The following is a 16731-nucleotide window of genomic DNA, read 5'->3' as shown; positions in this document are numbered from 1 at the left end:
TTTTAATTATTTTTGGCTATTTTTAAGGTTGAAAGCATTTCAGGGGTTTTTGTTAAAGATGAGGATAAATTATGTAAATATTCTAAAAGCTTAATATTAAAAAAATCATAAAACATTTTTAAAATTTATGTATCGTCCTTATAACTTTCCATGATAAAACTCATTTTTGAATTGATCTCATAAGAAAAATCCATATATTTGTATGCACTTGCAAGAAGAGAAGAAAAGGGAAGAAAGTGAGAGAAACAAAGAGAGAAAGAAAAGAAGGCGCCTATAGAACTTAGAAGTTTTTATATGAAGTCCTTCTTGAGATGGTAATCCTGAATTCGAGATTCATTTTTATCAACCGAGAAAAGTGCATGTGGGGAAAGGAATCCCAAGCAACTAAATCCCTACTGAGCTGCCCCTGGTCAGTAGGATTTGATTTTGTGATGATTTGCACGGCAGACTCTCTTGAATGTCCGTCTTTTGGAATTCCTCACTCGCTACGGTTTTGCAACGAGTACTCTTGTCTCTATTGATCTATTGAGCTTGAAATAAAGATGAATGAAATCAAGTTAAAATTTATGGATGTCTGGATGTGGGATTCTGATAGTCCAGAGTAATAAGTTAATTATTTTTAGAAATCTTTATTCTGTGATTTCCTTAAGATACTTTATATATCCTGATACATTGCCAGAGTATCAGATTTGATTGATATATTTTTAATCAATGGCAAAGTGGTTATGTTTAATCCCATTGAGTTAAAATTGTCTTTGGTATATTTCAAATTTCAATAAATTTTAATTTGTATTTAATTGTATGTGCATATATATATTATCTAATAATCTAATATCTATTAATTTATCAAGCTACATGTCTCAATCTGGATAAATTAAAGCTACTCTTTGGTTCCAGTGAAAATGTTACTCTAATCCAGAATTTCCAAAGTCAATAAAAAATTTTATTTTTCAGAAACCTGCATAATTAAATAAGTCAAATTCTGATTGATTTTAATGATTATCAATTTATCTTATTTTCGCTAATACCCATATACTTTTAAGAACCATGATATGAACCTCAATGTCTATCAAAAATATATCCCTCTGTTCCTTAGTTTTAAAATATATTACTAAAAGTGTTAAAGATATATTGTTATACATTCGTATTTCCATTTTGAAAATTAGGATAAACTATTAAAATAGAATAAAGAATATATTTTTATCTAATATCGATCTTTCTAGTCCTCAATCGCTCAAAAAATAATCAAAATTGTACTAATTTAGACTTTTTATAAGCATTTTCAGTACAAATTACATTGATTATATTCAAATATTGATGTTGATTGTTGGCATCAGGTAGTATTCGATGTATGAAAGTGTTAAGCATTTTTTTATTCATGGAGTTTAATCAAAATTTTATTGGCAATTCATCCATTATATTTCGTCAAAATATCAACTAAATGCAAATTATGATCCTAAGAAAAAAAAAATATCTATTTTTAATTTAAACATAGATATATTTAAAAAATAGTTTTAGAATTTTTAAGGGTCCAAAATATATTTACCTAATTTATCCCTATAGTAAACACCCAGGCCGGAAAACAGTTTTGATATTTTTGTTGTTCAACAGAGTAATTAAACTTACACCATTTAAATGTTATTCAATAAAAAATGTAACATCATCTTTTTAACATACCCCTTTTACCAAATAAAATAATAGGTTCATTCTCACACAAAATTTGTCTCCTATATATTCTTTTTATTTTTCCAAGGACCTAAGTTTTTGTATTTGTATATATACTGAAGAAATATGTTTCTTTAATTGTCGTGGATTTATTTCTTGTAAACAAAAACTATCAATGTAGATTGTAGTAAAAAGCTCATAGACCTTTATTACTTTTATCTAGTTGGATATGTATGTACTCCAAAGTTTTTTCACTAAGGAGGCTATTTTTTTTGTCAGTTCTATCAATATTTCAAATAGTTGTTATTTCCACATTATTTTTATTATTTTCCTTAATAAAGTGCCATGTATAGGAAAGCAAAGACTGAGTTTGTCTGAAAACCTGAATCAACTCTTACTATAAAAATTATTTATTGCTATCCGAAGTAATAATGATTTTATAAAATGGTTTAGTGTTTTTTTTTTTCAAACTTTAAATAAATAAACTTCACAGCAAACAAGATAGGGATTTATAACTTTCCTTAATGACTTTGTAAATAGTGAGTAAATTAAATTGGAATTTCCTATGAAGAAGCATATTGTTAAAACAGAAAATATGCAAAGTATTAGTTATTACGAACTATTAGTAAAGAAATTAATGAATAAAAGTAATTTTATTCCAATTGAAATTTCGAAAAATATAAGGATATATTGTATTTCCCTTAAGACAGACAAACTATTGTTTAAAAATATTGAGTGATATAACCACTACGAGTATTACGTTTTAATATATGGTTTGGCATTGAAGGAAAAGGATTATTGAACAGATCGATGGGAAGGGTAGTCCAGGCTCTTTTATAATATTCTTGAGCTCGTAAGCTCTATTGAACAGTAGTTTTTAATACATAATTTAACAAAATTTTACATTCGATATTCAATTCTAGCAGTAATTGAAGCGCTGATTACGAATCCGTAAGTCGTATTTTTGCATCAAATCTAGTTTTTCGAGAAATATTATAAAAATAAATAATTACTTGATGCTCATTTTTTTAATAGTAACTGAGTAATAAAATATGTTGAGCCATAAATTCAGAAAATTTAATGTATTATTTTGTTAATTAATAGTAAGTTCATATTTTTAATCATAGTTTCTTTCTTGTTAACAAAGAATACAAGCTGTATTATTAGTTTATTATAAGGAGCTTTTGAATATGCAATGCATTAAAATAATATAGAATTATTAGATTATTATTTACCAATTTATTCGTACTTTCTTCTGACACTTTAAATATATCTTCACAAAACTTTGTATTTGCCGAGGTATACTTAGAGACGTATAAAAATAGACAATGATACTATATGAAATACCTTTAAAAGCAGTATTAGAAAGAATGAACAAGTTATGTCAGAATTTTTTCATTTCCAGTATAATTTTTTGTATTATTTATTTATTGTTGGTGTTATACAAATATGTAAAGCCTATTTTAGTTGTCTACGGTGCGGTGATTCTCATATGGGGGTATATGGAGAATCTACAGGATGTAGGTTAGATTAAGAAAAAAAAAACCATCACAGTTTTCCAAATTACAATGCAATGTTACAAAAATAACGAGGTATAATAAAATTAAATGAAACATTGATATTTTGATCCCGTGTCGGCAGCTAAAAACGTTTTCTCATGCATCTGAAATTTGCCGTGCACGCTTATTTTTATGCACAACATTTAAATATAAGAAGCCATTTTCAATTTTATTCGGTTTTGGGCCTGCCCTAATGCTCAGTGTACTTCGGGAATACTAAATTTTGCCGGATTGAATCACAAGTATAAATATATTGTGTGACCTATATCACATATTTTTATAACAATACAACCCATATATTTCATTAACATTATGGAAAATGGTGAACAATTGGATGTCAAAATGGGATCAACAAGTTAAAGTACATCAACAATGTTGATCTCACATGTAAACGCTTATCTAGAAATTACTATATACCTAATTTGTATATAAAAATTAAAGAAATAACTCTACTCGATTCACAAAGTAAAAAATATATTTATACTACCAAGGTACATACATTGAATATAAGGGATATTCATTGGACTAAATCAATATGTAAATATTGGAACCTACATACATCATGGGATCACCAAGTTTAAGTTTTTTATCAATAAATAAATGTAATGAAAATAATTCAACGAAAAATACAATTATTGTAAAGAAATAATAAGGCAATCAGTAAAAAAAAGAAGAAAATTCTACAAGGGGAGAAAGCGAGCGTGCCTAGCAATTTTTCTACTGCGCTCGCCGAAAGTGGTAAAAAAGAAGAAGTAAGAGCATCTTTGGCAAACATCATCTTCGTGTAGGGAGAAAATGGGCTTACACACCACACAACTACTACTTTTATTTAGTAGATATTCGTGACTAAGAAGAAGAGGAACACACGTCTTACGCGTACGGTACGGGTTCAACATCTACTACCAACAACCACAACAACAGCGAGTACGCTAATAATAATATTGCTATAGACCGTCGTCGTACCAGAAAATAAATAACATTAATTTCAATGAGGAATTATAAATTCACCAAGGGGACATGACGTCTTAACACATTTTTAATTATAGTTTTGTCCTTTCTTGCCTTCCCCCCCAACATCATTCGTTCTTCAGACCAAATTAGTTGTTACTATATTCATCAATCAGTGCGGATAATTATTTTATTTAGAGGTGTTTTATGTATTTGTGAGACTTCGTCTCTTCATTCCCCGTTCATTAAACAGGGATATGAAGAGAAAAAAATACCCCAAAAGATCAAATTTAAAAAAATGAGATCTTAACAAAAAATCATAAATAAAAATAACAATCCATTATTTTTGAACCTTAAAAATAACCAAAGTGAAGTGTTGTTTAGTTTTTGGTGTTTTATACATTTTGTGCGTGATTGTTATATTTAAAAAATAAAAGTGGATTCGAAAAATGTATCGATTTATCGTTGTATTTGTGATAGTTTTAGCGGGTAAGATTTAATTTCCTTTATATAATATATATTATAAAGTATGTAATATGTCAACCTAAAAACAATCTTGGATAAAAATAAAGAACAAAAAAAGATCTCAATCTTTATATGCAAACAGTCCAAAGCTTCAGTGACATATTTGTGTAAATTATAGACTCTAGATACAATTTTTTTGGATAATTTGAGATACCAAAGAATTGTAACTATACTTTAAAACCTTTAATTTATTTATTATACTTATATAGGCCCCAATATGCCCTTTCAAAATAAAATTTACCAATTTTCCATTCTTTAAGTGGAATTTTCAGCACAACCAAAAGGGTTTATAAGAAGAATTTATCCATAGAAATAAAAAAAAATAATTTGTGGGATAATACAAATGTAATCCAAAATTAAACTTTGATGGTAAAAAAATGATTTCAGCTTCATTTTGTGTTGACGGGACACTAATCTACATAGATGCAAGGGGGGAAGGGGGCATATTTCAATTGGAATAGAGCATTTTTGGTGACAAATTTAGAATTTTTTGTTTCAAAAGTCCATAAAAATAGATATAATCCGCATTACAATAACTAAAATAAGATATATTAGGTATATATATTTTTTATAAATAGTAAAAAAAAAATTTTTGGAATAAAAATATCGATGAAATTGAGTTTTCAGTATTCTGTGTTGAGTCGAGTTGGTTATAGGACAAAAGAATATTTTTTGAGTTGTGATACGTTCGAAGTTTTACATAAGTATGTAGTGTTGTGAATTTTCCCTTTTATATATTGACAATAATTGATTTCCAATTTTTTTTACATATTTTGACACGGCCTTACCTCGCTAACACAAAAATATTTCAAGTATTTTTTGTGTCAGTTGTCAAAGTTTTATGATCATTTTCTCTTAATCAATGTTAACAGTTCCATCAATTAATAAATAATAATTCCATAGTTGGGACGAATTGGCTAACTACCATCTGATTTTGGGTCTTTCTTCTGCTTTTGTTTTTTTTCAGAAGGGAGGTTGCATAATATAATTTAATATTGTCTTACTGAATGGCTTATTATTTGAAGAAAAAAATACTGTTACTATGCAACACAGACTAGATTTTTCAGGGAATTTATTTAAAGATTTATATATGGTAATTATTGTGGTGCTTAACATTATAATGAGGATATTGTCATTAGTTTCATTTAATTATATAAAAAGCCCCTACATTTATATGAATAGGAAATAAAATTATTGTATTTTGTTTTTACTCAAATAAAAATTAAGATATAAGAACATAATATTTCTTGCTTTTATCATGTACTATAAATATTTATGCAAATATTACCAAACAATTTGCATTTAGATATATATATATTTGCGAAGTAGTGAAAGAAAGGGTTCCAATTGATTTAGTACGTTTATGGTTGTAGAGGTTGTATTTGCTCAAAAATAAACACAAGATTGTATTTTATAAATGAATAAAAATGCCTTAAAGCATTTATCATATGGCTTTTCTTTCAAAATAAAAAAACAATGATAATAAAAAGGAAAGAATGAATAGAAAGAGAGTGAGGATTAACTCTAATTTATGAGAGGAAAGAATTAGGGGTAGAGAGGAACTCTTACCCCAAACGTCGTTCTTTTAAGTCTAAGATGATGCATCTATGTACTTGATTATATAACACTGTATTTTATGTTAGTGCAGTGGGCAATACACGCTTGAAAAAATAATTAAAACTGTAGAAATAATAATATTGAAAGTGTTATCATATATCTAGAATAGTGTTGCTATAATGTCCTGAGCTGGCTAGACGGAGCAATTTTCATTTTTTAAATTTAGGATATTTTCTTAAAATTTTTTAATAAATTTCCATCTCAAGTAGCATTTTTTTAAAAATCAATATAAAGCATCTATTGCCTCAAATCAACTGAAAGCAATAAAAAAATCCCATCTCCTGATGTTGTTGTTTACTTCCCGATCGCTATTATAAGTAGTGCCCAGAAAAATACAAATAATTCTGAAATTGTTTTTGGAAACAATAATTAATAACCTTAATTTATGATTAGGGATCTCAGGGGTTGAAAAATTAAATAATGTGAATTTCCCAATCATCATATTCTATTGATATATTGTGTCTCGAAAATTTGGGGCAATACAGTAGAACTAGGGTACGACCACATTTAAAACGGTAGTATACTAAGTTGGTACACATCGTTATTATAAAAAAGATATTGACCTATTGATGATGTAATCTGATTGTTTTTTTTTTTTTGCTAATAATAATTATAAAGACGCCCATGTAAGTGTATGTTATATTTTTAGTATTATAGGTATTGAAAAGTGTAGAAAATACCGATAACAATTTTAACAACAAAATTGGAAAGAATCGGGTTTTTTTCTGCAGCTGTAAAATTCAACATTTTGAAAAATGTGTATAATAACATTTAGGAAATTAGGAAATCTAAGATTGAATATATTCAGTTTATACATACATACTTTGGTATTTATGCAACTCTAAAATTGAAAAATTAGAACCCAAAGAAATTAAATTAATTGTAAGTTCTCAACCAAAAAGTTATTGTAGCCAAATATGTAGCTAAAAGGTAGAATACAATTATTATATTTGAACAAACTTTTTACTACAATAGTATGTCTTTAAAAATTTAATCGCATAATCATACAAAAAAATAGGGATTTTTATTAAGGTTTCGAAATTTAAACAATTGTATAATTGAATTCTTTTATTTTATGAGTTGAAGAAAATACTGTCCTTTGCGGATCAAGTCGTTTCTTGTTCATAATTCGTTTATAAATTGTGGTTGCGATATAAGACAATACTTCAATGTACAAAGAATTTATTTTCAATACATTTATTATTTAATATTCCAAAATAATTTGTTAACTATTTTTTTATATCTCGAGGGAGAATGTTTAAAACCTTGAATGCAGATGCCATCTTATTTTTACGACAATTTACTAATACAAACATAATCATTAATAATGCATGATATCAATGAATATACTGATATATGAAATAATTTAAAAGAGCTACGTCATTGAATATAAAATACAAATATTTAATCGTCAAAACATTTTCGAAAAAAAAGGTAAACAACAATATTTGGAAGCTAAATAATTACACACTCATAACGTTAAAAAGTCTGAAATTATAAGTGATTTTTTTTTTATAACTATGAAATATCAGCTCCTGATAAATATTTATTATTGTTTTATTGATCAAATAACGGCATCAGAGTAAGACACAAGATCAGAAATTTAATTCGTGTGATTTAGACTACAAATGAGGTTAAAAAACTAATTGGAGTGCTCCGTAAAATTATTTATAATGTTTAAAAAAATTAAAAGTGGATGAGAACTGATGAAAATAGATCCTGCACATACTGTAATAATTATTCAATAATTAGGTCGTTTTTGGTGGAGCACAGGCAAAGTAAAACTCATTGATTGATGTACCTTTCCCAATTGCCCATATCCTTTTTATGGATTTTGTGGAGTATGATAGTTCTACTTTCCCTCTTTGCGCAATACATACCAAAAACTCTACCTTTAGACTCAACAAAAAAATAATACGGGCACTCGGGAAGGATTCATAAGGCAATGAGCTATAATTCTACTGTTGCGTTGCTCCGCTAAAAACGACCTAATATTGATTAAAAATATCAATTACTTGTAGAAATCAAAGTGGTCACTCTATAGCCCAAATACTAATCCTATTTTGGCTGCATGTTAGAATGAAGTATTCATTTAAGCGTATCTTTAAATGTATCTGGACTACATTTGTAAGTCCTGAGTCTCTTTCTGTACGATGATAACTGCCATAGTAACAATCTATGGTGACATAAATGAATGGAGAATTAGAAGACTGTACTAAGGATAGTTTTTTTTTTTTTTTTTTTTTTTTTAAAAACCTTTTTTGTAACATACGAGTATATGAATTATAAGAAATAAATAAAACATTCAAGAATAATATGAAACTATGTAAATTAATATTTTCCACTCGGTAAATTATCATGTCAAAAACGAGCATATACATGTATAACTGGATTTTTGGCACTCTTTTTTTATTATTTTTGTTGCTGTTAGCATTAATGCAAAAAGATGGAAAATAATCAAAGAAAGACCTCACTCAAAGTCATATTTTATGTGAGAGAGATATAAATCGTAATATTTAGGTCCCATAATTTAAGGCATCATCCACATATGACCTCCCCCTTTGTTGATCTCCTGTTGGTAAATTTCAATGTTGTTTATCTGGGTATATACATAAACATATATATCGTGTTCTTTTACAGATAAGTCGTATAAAATATTTAATAAAAATAATATTTTTGCAAAATAGTGTATATATACACACTAAAGCAAGTATCGTATGAATGGAGTGTAATTGTGTCAAAAACACGTAGGGAGTCTTTAGTATAATATCTCTTGTCTTTATCACGTGGTATGAAATATATTTGTACTACATAAAAAACAACCTAAGTTTTTTTAAAATAATAGATAGGGTAGAAGTTGTGTCACTTGTAGTTGACACAGTGTCAATATCGTCTTGCCTTGATTTTGTAAAGACAAGTAAGTATTTTTTTAGTCAAATAAAACCTTTATAAATAGTCATGTTTCGTCATTTTTTGGAAATATTTATGCAAAAACATTCATTAAGGAATGTAATTACTCTATTCGTGAATTTTGAAAGAAACAAAAACAAAAAAAAACACTGACTTGAAAGAGCTAATCTATATAGTTAAAAATGATATTTCTTAAACATTCCTATATTTTAGTGATTTATGTTATAAACACAGAAATTTATTATTAAAATTAAAAATACTAAGCCACTTTCAGAGACTGATATCTATAGTTGTTTGTTTTTGTTTTTTTTTAATTAGTATAAGTTTTTGAGTAAATTATTTAAGAATTTACCCATAAAATAAATTAATAACGAAAGTAAAATGTGTGATAAAACTTTAACTAAAATGTAATATTTTGTTTATTTTAGTTACTTTCACTAAAAACTACATAGTCAAAAGTTAAAAATGTAGGTAGGTATCGGTAGTTATAAGCAAAAATAAGAGATAAGTTCATTATTTATATGATGGGCTATTTTAGCTTTTAGTTATAACAAGGAGGTATCTGACTTTTAAGTTATAAATATTTAGAAAATATATTTATTTGTACAAGTTGTAACCTGAAAAAAAATTGTACAGGTTACAATTTCTATTTCTCATTACGCTCTATTTAAATTTATCGTCAGTCGTTTTAGTTAACAACTATTAGTGTATGCTATCATAACATTTCAATGTATTGAAATAACAAGTTTATTATGTTTAATAATCAAAATTATTATTTGATCCCTTGTCGATTTTGTAAATTTTAAAAATATACTGATAAAGATTTTATACGGATTAAGTACAAATAACTGAATAGGTCACTCCATAAACTTAATGTTCTTCTTTTTGAACCACTCCTTTATTGTCATGCCAATATGCCTTGTGTCACTTTGAGGCTGAAAGGCACATTATGTACAAAACTTATTTTCAGTAGTTTGGCCTGAGGGAAAGATGTAGTTGTCCAAGTTTTTCCGGTAGATGGTGAAGTCACCCTTTCCTCTTAAGAGAGAAAATGTACTGAAACATAATGATTTCACCCACATAATTGACTGTAGGAATATACTCATCATTTTTCGTACTCTAGACATTTTTTAGTTCATATAATGTTTCTCACTCTTCCAATAAATATCTCATTAAAATTGTAAACCATTCTTTCTTTTATCAGTGGGCAAATTTACAAAATTGGCAGGGAATAAAATTACTATTTTTTCCACAGTAATGAGTAAAAGTAATGAGACTTTCTAAAAATACATTTTTCAATTGGTAATACTGAATAAACCTTAAACTTTCGATTATTTTTGAATAGCTTAGATTCTAAGCCATTGATTGATGTACATGTTGTAAACACAAATTCTGTATATGTCGTGAGTGAGGCAAGAAGATCCATCAAAGGCAATTAAATCCACGCCAAGAGGATCCCCTTAGACATCGTGAAGTCCTTCAACGAAGCAAGGCCACAGCCTGTCTGGTGAGAAATCGTTTGGACAATGGGGACAACCTTAAGGACAACCCCAAGAGTGGAAGACCAACAAAAGTGAAGCCTGAAGACGTCATGGATGTCTTCAGAGCCAACCCACCGATGAAGATGTCAGAGTCTGCCAAGAAAAAGAAGGTGCATCGGTTTACTGTGGGCAAAGCCATCCAAAAGGCTTGAGGAAGTAATCTTATAACCATGGAGAGGCCACCCCTGTCCCAATGTCAAAAAGAAGCACAACAGTAACCGGGTAATTTTTCCTTTGATGAAAAGACATTTAACGTTGACCCCGTCTACAACAAGTAAAATGATTAGGGGCTATGTTTTGCCAAGGCTGAAAACATCATCAGGACATTCACCAAGGCCAAACAACTGGTCACTGTGATTATGTTGGTTGTTTTTTTTTGTATAAAATGGAGGGGAAATACCTCCAATTTGGTTTCCTGTTGGATTCCGCTTACTGGCGGCTGACTACTTGATGGTGTTGAAGGAAAATGTGGTCCCATAGATCATCAAGACCAAGAAGAAGTCCAACAAGGCTATGTACGTATTTCAGCAGGACTTGGCTGGATCCGATATTGCTAATATTGTACAATAGTGGAAGGGTTTTAACATGATCTTCTGGTCCAAGAAACTTTGGCCCCCTCAGACCCACGATCTGAATCTACTTGATTACTAAATTTGGTGGCAAATTGAGAAGAACACCTATAAAGTCTGCCACCTGAATATTGATGCATTGAAGACCTCTGGTAACCAGTAATGGAGGATCATGAAAAAGTACTATGTTGCCAATGTGTGCAAAGTTTTCTGGAGGTGGTTGGAGTCTGTCATTGAGGCTGATGGCCACAAGATTTATAGTTAATGTGAATTGTTATTGTAAAAAATATTATCAAAAAAATATTCTATGTACAACATCACCCTGATCAATTATTAGTATTTTTATCACAACTTAAACGCAGGTCTCACTACTTTTTCTGAACCTGTTATAACTAAGAAATTAAAAACTCATAATAAACCATGTTTTACTTATTAATTAGTAATTTCTAACAACAAAATTTTAAAATTACATACATCATAAGAAGGAATCTGAATACATCATTCATATTTCTTTTATTTAAAAACAAACTTCTTCCGTATTATCCTAAGTATGATCAATAAGTAAAGAATTTTATCATATATGTCTTGTTGACATGCATCTTCAGCTTAAAAGGAATAGTTAGTTCAATGACAATGACAAATGATAAAAAGAAACATTTTGATGTATGCACTTTTATCATACTTTGTTACTATTAGTTAACAATCTTAGTAAATTAATAATAATAAAAACTAAATCAAAATTTTTGAATACATTTTTTTGACTCACATATATTGTTATTAAAAAGTAATTTTATTTTTTAATTTGTATGAACTGAACTAATTCGTTTTTTATGAAAGTCCAGTCTGGACCAGTAAAAAAAACAGTTGGATAGGTCCAAAAAAAAATCAAAAAATCGAAATATCTTACAAAAAATCGGTCAAAATCGAAATCATTTAAAATTTAGTCAAGACATATTCTATAGATATGCGTTCTAAGCTGTAAAAATCTGCAAAATATCGTCATATGAAGCTAAACTCTAGCATATATACAACTTGTACAAATTATAACTCCAGATTGAGGATTAAATTTCCAGCTACAATTGAGATCGTAGTTTGGAATCACTTATGATCGTACCGAAAAAAATCCATCTTAGACTGAGTCTCAAACCTAATCTTTCTATGTTGAAAAAATATTTTAAACAATATCTTTATAAAGTTCTCTATGTTTGTGGGTAGTGCAACACTTTCTTAATTTTTTAGTTAAGATCAATTTTCCATTTATAAGATCAAACTAATTGTTTTGTTTTTTCAAAATCAATAAAAATTGAAGATTTTTGAATTTTTCAGATAAGAATTGAGACTTATTTATAGTTTATCTAGGGTAATTGATTGGCTGTTTTTGTTAATTTTTTAAATTAATCATTTTTTCATGACGTATCTCTCTGTTTAAATTTGTTAATTTGAAAAAAGAAACTCAATATTTTGGATTATTTAGAAGAGGCCATGTGTTTCCAGCGTAAGAATATTAGAATCCATCAATTTTTAATTTTTTCATGCTTTATGATCCATTGTTCATATATTTGAAGTTGTATCCATACATTCTTTTAACCAAAAAAGTGGACAAAATTCTCTAATCGAAGGTTATAAACCTTATGTATCAAATATCAAATGGCTTTATAAGGATATTTTTACAAATCAACAGAATACGTCTATTTTGTTCAAAATAAAAAAGTTAAAAAAACCCTTTAAATTTCCTTTATGATATTTTCAACATGTGATTTTATTGATTAAAAGTGTTTTTCAAAAATTATCTAACAATACTTTTTATATTTATTAACTTATAATCTTTATTGCAAAAAAAACAAACAAATATCTACTTCTATTTAAAAACTCAAGAGTGGAGGGACAAAAAATCAACAACATCATAATTTAAAGAGAAAAAAATCTGTTCCTTATCTAACTGATAAGTGATATTCACTGAATGATCATTGCTGTTCTTTTAGGATTAATTACTTTAAATTTTTATTTTTTAATGAACTAATTGATAATATTTCGTTTTGTTATGTAATAATTAAGAATTTACTTAAAGAGTCAATATTGAAGAATGCATTTATAGTCGGAATAAAAAAACATATACTATATAGTTTAACTCAGTGTTATACCTAGTAAATAAAATGACCTAGGAATATGTGACATTTGATAATTTTGAGCTAATAGTTAACAAAAAAAAAAAACATTATTTCCTTCTACTGAGTGTCTACTTTTTCCTTTGAGGCATTTATTCTTATCTGATTGTTTTTCAGCTGATGATTAGAAAACTTTTTATTTCCTGTTTTCTCCGTTTTTTAGTGTTCTAAATAATGCTAATATTTTGAACATAGATTTTAATCTTGTTAAGAAATCAATATCCCAACATTATATCACGAATAATTTAAGAATGTTGTACAAAATATTAAGAACATTCAATTTTATTATTATTATTTTTTTTAATAAATATTTTTTAGTGCTTATAAATAATTAATTTTATACAACCAATTAGTTTATTTATTATTACATTACATAATTTAAGTTATTTCCTTTAATTGCGACAATAATTTAAAGTCTACTGGGAAATCTACAAAATGAATAAAAAAGTAATACCATTTTTTCAACAAAAAATTTCTTTATAACTTTTGATTTTCTACAAGGAACCAAATGCTATAAAATTAACTATTGGAGATAACTTTAGAAAAAAGTTAAATTATATAAAGGCTAAATAATAAGGATTTTCGAATAACTTTTCTTCAAGACATTAGACAAAAACTGATTTTTATGGGAAAAAGTAATTTTTTGCAGATTAATATTGTAGTCAGTTTTCGATTTTCTGGAAGATAAGCATCAACAGCTGATAAAAAATTTTGTGGTCGCTCATTTAGACTAAATTATTTTCTGCTAGTGTTATTCTAACGACATGCATTTAAGCAATGATTTACTTGGGGAAGCTACTTTCCAACAAGGTTAAGCACAAAATAAATTACGTCATTACTCACCAGAGCCTTACTTGAAATCAAATTAGAGAAGTCAAGAAGGATCAACTGAGGTTTTATATTTGAGATTTTGAATCAACTTAGTCAGTTTCTGTGAAGAGAAGAATTTAAATAACTCATTTAGTGCGATAGTACTCAAGCAGTTCCGTTGATGGGTCTCCATGGATAAGGATCTGGGGAAAACTATGCACAATCTTCGATCATTCTTAATATAAATGTTATCAATGCCTATTTTCGATTCATAGGTTATGCTGTTCCTTTATTGTCTAAAATTGAAGTGCCTCATTATATAGTTTATATTTCATGAAAATGTTGCTGAAATGAGCCTTGTTGAAAAGAAGCTGATAAATATATCCTAATTCAATTGAATGCAGGCCAAAACCGTAAAATATTTACAATATATAAGTCCTTACCCTCTTCCTTCATTTAAAGATAAATATTTATTCTAAAAATTTTATGGAGATGTAAAATTTCTTTTTTCTTGCTAGAAAAAGGAAGGAATAAAGAAAATGTACATAAATATATACTCGTATAAAGAGTCAGCTGAAGAGCCTCTGGCAGTAGGACAGTTTGATATGTACATGCGACCATAAATAAAGGATATTACAAAGTAGAGCATACCTGCATATATAGTTATTATAAATATTTATAATATACTTAAATGTACTTCATAGCCATTGTCTTAGGATTATGCGTTATTCCAAATTAACTGTATGTAGGTATATAATAGTCTGTTGCAGGTCCCTACTTGGGTTTCTCATTTCCCAAGAAGTTGTCTTTCCAAAAATGATTATACCATAGATCCTTAACTACTCTTCAAATAAGTATTATTCTACAAATAAAAGCTGTCCATTTTTGTAATTTAATACATCATAAGCTTTTGATTTTTTCTGTCCCAAGTGCCACAGTGTTTTCTAGTCTAAAAACCTTTTTATTGAAACACCAAGATAATGAAATGGAATTGTACAAGAAACTTAATTTGTAGGGTCACCCCACTCCCCCCACAACGGGTCCTGTCTAGAGACGAAATATTTTATTTCATTCGTTTTAAAAATTAGATTTATTTATATAGCAGTAGGGGCATAAATATTGGCCAAATTGGTGTGCACATAAGACACCTGATAGAATAACACAAGAAATATGGATACCTCAAGAGACAAAATAATTTCTGACCGATATTACTATATAATATAGCGTTCCTTGCTCGCTAATACGTTATAATTATCTAAATAGGGAGAAATAACTAATAAGAACATGTTATTTTGCTCTTAGCATCATATTCTTTTTTAATAAATTTATACCCACTGCAATTTAGCCCATATTCCCTTCTCTAATTAGAAGCTATATACAAAGTATATAAACGGGGGGTGCAAAAATTATATAAACTCATGTAAATATATTGTACACGGTCCTATTAGACGAGGAAGTCGATGAGTTTTTTTTGTGTACAATATATCATCTATGGTTTGTGTTTTTTTTAATTAGATCAAATATTAGAGCTGAGTTTTTTGTATTTCAATAATCCTTTTTTTATATGTATATTGTATATACCAAAACATAAAATATACAATTCTATTTTTCTCAATTTTTCGTTTATGTTTTTCCACATCATTATGGAAAAATAACTTTTGTATTTAAAGAGGTAAGGAATAACAAGATGTCTTATATTATTTCTTTAAAATAGAGACAAAAACAAAATTAATGTCCCCTCATACTGTCTGACAGGAGGGGAGGTAAAGACGTTGACCCCAACGAAGGAAAAATCTTTAAAATTAATATTTATGAGACATGACACGCTCATATTATAAGCTACATTCATATGAGAATCAGGGTAGGAGGTTGTCTCATTAAAGTAATATACCTAATATGACGAGTGAGATACATATATTATTTATTTATACATATAATAAACCTCGTCACTGTAGAGCAACCTACCATGAGTGTTTCTCTAAAATAAGTTTAGTATTTATTTACTAGTGTTGGGTTTTGGTCTGAGACTAATTTGATCCTTTTAAGAATTTAGATCTGGACCGGTGTAAAACAAAAATTCATGAAAGACCGATTTTAAAAATAAATTGTTAATAACAATATCTGTATTTCAAATTGGTAAACATCGAACCAATAACGTCATATGAAGTTAAATGTGTGTGACTAATTCCTATTTTTACAACTCATCGAAAAAGTCGGTCAATATATTGAGATTGAAAAAATCGAAAACCCAAAAAATTAATTCGTCCCTGGACAAAAACTCAATACTATTATTTATATAAATTAGTATTTTTTGTATACTAATTAATTAACTATCTTCCATTGCTTAAAAATAATAAATAAATCTGATTAATTCATTGGGAAATCATAAATTGCACTTATGTTTTCTCTGTTTACACTTAAC

General features: G+C 27.9%; 1 protein-coding gene across 2 annotated transcripts in view; it reads left to right on the top strand.

The window, feature by feature from the left end:
- Positions 1-4052: 4052 nt before the first annotated feature.
- Positions 4053-16731, top strand: part of LOC121117402 (nephrin) — a 102032-nt gene continuing 89353 nt past the window's right edge. For both annotated transcript variants that reach the window (XM_040711820.2, XM_040711819.2), the window contains exon 1: positions 4053-4661. In XM_040711820.2, the coding sequence (XP_040567754.1) occupies positions 4622-4661 (40 nt within the window). In that variant the 5' untranslated portion in view covers positions 4053-4621. The remainder of the gene's footprint in view (positions 4662-16731) is intronic.

The sequence above is a fragment of the Lepeophtheirus salmonis genome, chromosome 5, assembly GCF_016086655.4.
Source record: "Lepeophtheirus salmonis chromosome 5, UVic_Lsal_1.4, whole genome shotgun sequence".
NCBI lineage: Eukaryota > Metazoa > Arthropoda > Copepoda > Siphonostomatoida > Caligidae > Lepeophtheirus > Lepeophtheirus salmonis.
This window is presented reverse-complemented; position numbering and strand designations above follow the sequence as displayed.